This window comes from Camelina sativa, chromosome 16, assembly GCF_030686135.1.
Source record: "Camelina sativa cultivar CO46 ecotype springtype chromosome 16, ASM3068613v1".
NCBI classification, from domain to species: domain Eukaryota; kingdom Viridiplantae; phylum Streptophyta; class Magnoliopsida; order Brassicales; family Brassicaceae; genus Camelina; species Camelina sativa.
The window spans coordinates 16,991,769-16,997,777 of NC_141895.1; the positions used below are offsets into that span (position 1 = coordinate 16,991,769).

Here is a 6,009-nt window from a genome sequence, read left to right on the forward strand (position 1 = left end):
ATCAGCCATCGAATCGAATATATCTAACAAATCAGTCGTCATTAACGACAGCGACAATCAGCCGTAAACCATCGAAAAAACCCACATTCAGCCGGAAAACTCAAAAATAAACATTCGACACATACCGGAACGAGTAAACGAAGACCTCTTTAGACGAAAACGAATACGACGAAGAGAGAGAGCGAGGACGAAGAAAGAGAGTGCGACGACGAAGAGAGAGAGAGAGAGCAAAGACGGCGAGAGATGACAGCGAGAGAGTGGACGAAGAGAGAGAGAGCGAGCAAAGACGACGAGAGATGATGGCGATGAGAGACGGCGACGAGAGACGACGACGAGAGACGACGACAGAGTTTTTTTTTCGGATTATGAACAGTAGAACCTTTACAGTTTCCCTCTCTTTGATATAAATAAGAACTGTCGATTGATTCTGAAAAAACTGCTTAGTGACGTGGTAAAACAAAAATGATGTGTATTTTAATTTGCTGATGTGTATTTTTGTTTTATTTTTTTAGGATAATATTTGAGTAATTCTTTCTAATATTTTTTCGTTTGAATCCACAATATCACCAATTTATTGTCTTCTTCTTTCTCTCTCACCAATTAAAAATAGTAAATATACTAAATCTCTTATAAGTTTCCAAAATGTAATAAATAGCCAACAAACCTAGAATTAAACTAGTAGCTTTATTAGTTGACTATTAGTGGACCAATGCAGAAACATAAAAGGCAAAAGGATTTGTTAATTTATAGCCGACTCACAAAGACTAGCTCGTCTCTTCATTAATTTATAAGCTAGAACACAAATTTGAGATAGAAAAATACTGTTAATGATTTAGAAGGTCGTGAAGTAGAAAAAAAAACCTATGAATAGTTCCTGTCATTTGCTAGATCAAGTATGATAAATATTGTTGCCCTTACATATGTAGTAACACTTCTATCACCTAAAGGATTTTGGAAAATGAGGTAAAACATTGGAAAAGAATCTTCAGAGGGCCTTGGAGCATTTGTCCCCTGTGCAAAACATGAATATAAATCATTAGTGGGACTGGCATAGGGGACTTGCTGGTTAACCATTACCATACTATCTCTTATATCCTATCTCTTAAAGACTTGAGAAGTCAATAACTAATTTTATCAGCACTTTACCGCTACCGGCCAAAGACTTCGGACAAAATACATCAAACGGTCGAGTTTCTTTTCAGACTAAATTATGTTTAAGATAAGTAGATGTTTGAGCAAGAAATATTGGATGTTAATGTTATTGGACGTTCCTTTTTTTTTTGTCCCAAGAAAAAAATTACATACGAATTATAGTATTGGTGATTTATACTATTTCTTAAAATCTTGTGGCTTTGTTGATTGATATCACCTAAACGTCTATTCCTGAAAAATTTCTTGGGAAATGAGATCAAACATGGAAAATAAACTTTCAGTTGGAGTGTAATTAGAAACTTCTTTGTAAACATTTACTACACTTTATCCTAATTACTTTGTCTTCATCCTTCTAACTTATCCACCAAACACCAAAGAGCATTTACAAGAATTTTTTTTTGAATATATGTATAGCTGCTTTCGTGCTTTAGTAGTTTCCAAGGAGGCTTCCTGGATCATTCTTGAGTGTAAACAGAGGTATCCGCTGAAAATGTTGAAGATTCTTGAAAAGCCACTGTGGGGATTTGGAAAACAGGCCTAGGAGGGACTTCAAGAGCATCCAAGCTTCCTTCCATCATTTCTACAACTCTGTTCATCGGTGGGCGATCTAGTGGAGAAGGCTGAATACACCACAAGCCCACCAATGTCATCTTTTTTGCTAGCTCGTCTTCCTCGTTGTTGATTCCATTCTCAATATCCCTTCTCGACTTTACTAATTCAAGATCCCTATAGATCCATTCAGGAAAGTACATCGAACTTCTGTTAGAAGAAGAGGCTTGATTAGATTTTTCTTTGTTCCTTGCACCAATCATCTCAAGAACCAACATTCCATAGCTATACACATCTGACTTGTGCGACACATTCCCATAAACTCTGGAGATCATCTCTGGCGCAATGTACCCTACTGTACCTCTTGTGTCTAGCAAATATAGGATGCTCTCTTTCTTCTCACATAGCTTAGCGAGACCAAAGTCCGAAACTTTGGGACAGAAGTTGTCATCTAAGAGTACATTTTGTGGTTTAATGTCGAAATGTACAATCCTTGTTTTGCACCCATGGTGCAAGTACTCTAGACCATGAGCAACTCCAAGCGCGATTCTATATAGTGCCTCCCAATCCATATTGACCGAGTTCTTGCTTGAGATGAACTTATCAAGGGACCCATTTCCCAAAAACTCATATATAATTGCTCTTTTAGAACCTTCAGAGCAGAAACCAAGCAAGGAGACAATGTTGAGATGAGAAGTTCTGCTCATGCTAGCAACTTCATTGATGAAGTCTTCACCATTGCCCTTTGAGTCTTTCAAGACCTTCACCGCAACCATACGACCATCACTAAGTGTTCCTCGATAAACAATTCCAAATCCGCCTGTCCCAACCACTTCCACAAAAGATTTTGTAATTCTCTTCACTTGTGTGTAAGTATAGTGTTCGAGTGGAATAAGAGCCTTCAGCTTCTGTTGTCTAAGCCGTGTTTCTCTCTTCCGGAGCAAACAGGGAAGCGAAGTTAAGAAGACCAGGAACAAAACAACTCCTGCTACTGAACTCCCAACTAGAAAAAAAAAACAGAAAATGTTGAGTGAGTAACTTCTTATTTAATGTTGGAAACGAAAACGGTTTGAAATTTCTCTGGCTAGCAAAACTCACCTATGGGAATTGCTTTGACCAAAGTCCCTGTACAAGTGAAAATTGTACAAATAAGAATATGTCAGAATGGTACCAAACTCGATCTTGAAGAGACAAGAGAATATATAGTTTACCGTGACTTTTCTTTTTAGAGCTATAATTATTGCTGAAGGTTCCATCGTTACAATAGCAGACGAATGATCTTGAAGTCTCATTGTATCCACAAGCACCCTTAGACTCTAAACACACTGAACAGTCTTGATTAAGTTCAAGCTCGAAACCTTGTTCAAGAGTCTTGGTTAAATTCTCTGGACGCAGCGTGTACAACGCGGATCCAGGCACAGGTATACTGACGTATGAATTGCAAGATTCCTTCAAGTTAGTAGACACACGGCCACTATTAACGTCAGTTATATTTCTCATCTCATAGTAGTTGTTTGAATCTTCGTCATAATTCCCACACACAAGACTTCCAACGTTAGCGGAAGTACCATCAATACTAGATGATAAGTCTGCGCAGTGGTAATAAATTGTGAGCATCATGGTGTCAGGAGCGAATGGAAGGACGACGCTTTTATCGAAAGGCACATGTAGTGGTTTTGTGGGACACATAATGTCCTTAAAATCCGATCTGGCAAGTCTTACGATACGAGAGTCATAGTTTGCATCTAAGATTCTGAATGTCCCTGAGGAGACGTTAAGCTCTGCCAATCTGCTGCTACAGTGGAGCTTAAAGTCTGGGTGGCCACAGTCTTCTCTACCATGTATCCAGAAAGGGAACAAGAGACCGCCCTGATCGCCACAACTAAACGGTTGCGCGCAGCGTCTATAAAGCGCAGCTGATAAAACAACACAATATGGAATCAGAAATAGTGTTTGTTGAAGGAGGAGATAAACAAATAAGAAGAAAAATTACCACAAAAATAAAAAATTTATAAAAAATGTATACTTAGTGTAACTTACGAGAGGATGAACATTCTTCACACAGTATCTCATCATTCTTCACTTTCACCTCAAATCCTTTTCTTAGAACACTTTCCAAGAAATCTAGATTCAATTTTTCCACTTCTGGAAAGAAACTGGTAGGAACTTTAACTGTGAAACTTCCTTGGCAGGAGCTATGATAATTAGGGCTTTGATACGCTGAGACAAGACCTCTCCCACTCCCAGGACATGTATAACTGGAAAGGTACTGAAGACGAGGGTTGCAGAGATAGAAAATAGTGAGGCTCTTGTAGATCGGCAAAACCTCAGAGATTTCGAGAGGCAATATTGTGGAATTGAATGTAGCGGAGCAAAAAGAACCTAACAGGTCTGCTCTGACTAGTTTAAGGGTATTAGATGTCTGATTTATTTGGAGGACATTGTAGCGTAGGTTGGAGATATTTAAAGAGGTAATGTTTTTGATGTCGCAGTGAAGCTCCAGCGATGCATGACCGCAAGATTCGGGACGATTTCCTCCCCAGAAGGGGAAACCTGCGCTGATATCTCCGCACTGAAACAGAGGCTCACACCATTCAAGTTCTTGTTTACTTGAAGCACAAGGAAGATGGTAGAATAAGGAGAAGAGGAAGAGAAAGATCAAACAAGAAGTAAGGGGATAGTACATTATTTGTTAGAGATCTATATTAACAGTGTGTATTCTGAATTTGGCTTAGAGAGAAGCATAAACACCAAGTCAAGGTGACATAGTGGACAACACAAAAAAAGAACTCAAGATATCTTTTTTTATTATCAAAATGGTTTTATTAGTTGACTATGACTCTGAAAGACTTCGCTAATTTTTTTAACTTAGTCTACACGCGAATTGATGACAGAGAAAGATTGGTCATTGGTCTGAGGGGAGTAGAGAAAGTGATGTAGAGAGAAAAAGAGATGGCCAAACTTTCTATGGAATGACCAGACTTGTCCGTATATACGATCTCTTATCTCCTCTATATTTGCTTGTCTGTCTTCATCCTCTAAAGCTGTCAAAGAGACAAGTCCAAAGGACAATTTACGAGACTAACAAATTTAGCCGTCTGGAAAAGTTCATAGTAACTAGAAGTCATTCTGTGCTATGCACATTTTAGTAATTTGAGAAAATTTTAGCTTCTTATTAGCTTACATTAATAACATGATTTTTTAAACATAGTAACATACAATTTTCCTTTTTATAATAGTTTGAAATATATATATATATATATATTTGTTTAATAATGAAGACTAATAAAAAGCTAAATTTACAATGAAGAGACTCATATGCATCTATCGAATAAGAAAAATTTTAGCCTGCTTTACCACATAAATATCCCAAAGAAAAAAAATAGAGATTCTAAAATATATGAAAGGAACAAAACCTAACATGTTCAACATATTGAATCATGATAGTTCATCCTTTTTATGATATAGTAGTATTAACACAACCAACAAACACGTGAACCCTGAAATTAAAATAAACCATGGTTCAAAGCCCCGCCCATAGACCAAGCAAGTGCAGCCAAGGATTAGAGCGTCAAAATTTTTGGGGCATATTTTACACCAAAAGTTTTAGGTATTTTATGTAGGAAAAAAATAAAAAGTTATAAGTTCAGTTGTTATTAGATTTCTTTTTTTAAGTTCAAAAAAAATTATAAGTTCAAGTTTTATATAAGAAAACAGTATATTTATAGATGAAGTTTTAAGGAATAAATAAATTTGTCAAACATTCTCACATAATTTTGTCTATGTAGTATTAATGCTAACAACAAACATGATAACTTACAAAAAAATCTATATAAAAAAAAAGTTATTCAATAATATCTATTGAAATTTGGAAAGATAATTAAAAATATATTATATTTGATAGGAACCTAATGACTGAAAAAATTGTTTTAAAAGAAGAGTAATTAGGGATTGAATTCTAATTTTATGGAAAATGAATTGGTAAGATCTAATGATGAATAAATAAGTAAGCAATTATCAAATTACTTACATAAAACATCTTACCGTTAGATTATATAATATTGAAGGCCAAAAACTAAACCCAATAATGGAAACCGAGAATTTAAATTTGAACCAAAATTTTATGAATTTATAAGAGATTTTTGAGAACAGAGAAACATCCCACAATCTAACATAATTTAGAATCCTTTTTTACCCATGAATCATTTATAAGATTGAAACCAAAAAATACATTTATACATAATTTAGAATCTTTTCTTGTCCATGAATCACATAGATAAGATTGAAACCCATAATTATAATTTCAAA

The 6,009-nt window shown here is 35.7% G+C and overlaps 1 protein-coding gene across 1 annotated transcript; it reads right to left on the reverse strand.

The window, feature by feature from the left end:
• Positions 1 to 1,415: 1,415 nt before the first annotated feature.
• LOC104704685 (LEAF RUST 10 DISEASE-RESISTANCE LOCUS RECEPTOR-LIKE PROTEIN KINASE-like 2.8) lies at positions 1,416 to 4,608 on the reverse strand. The gene is made up of 4 exons (XM_087490251.1): positions 3,742 to 4,608; positions 2,913 to 3,617; positions 2,800 to 2,826; positions 1,416 to 2,704 (listed from the first exon to the last, which is right to left on the reverse strand). Exons 1-4 carry the CDS (start codon positions 4,385 to 4,387, stop codon positions 1,608 to 1,610), a joined length of 2,475 nt encoding a protein of 824 aa, XP_087346377.1. The 5' UTR covers positions 4,388 to 4,608; the 3' UTR covers positions 1,416 to 1,607.
• Between the last annotated feature and the right edge of the window lie 1,401 nt (positions 4,609 to 6,009).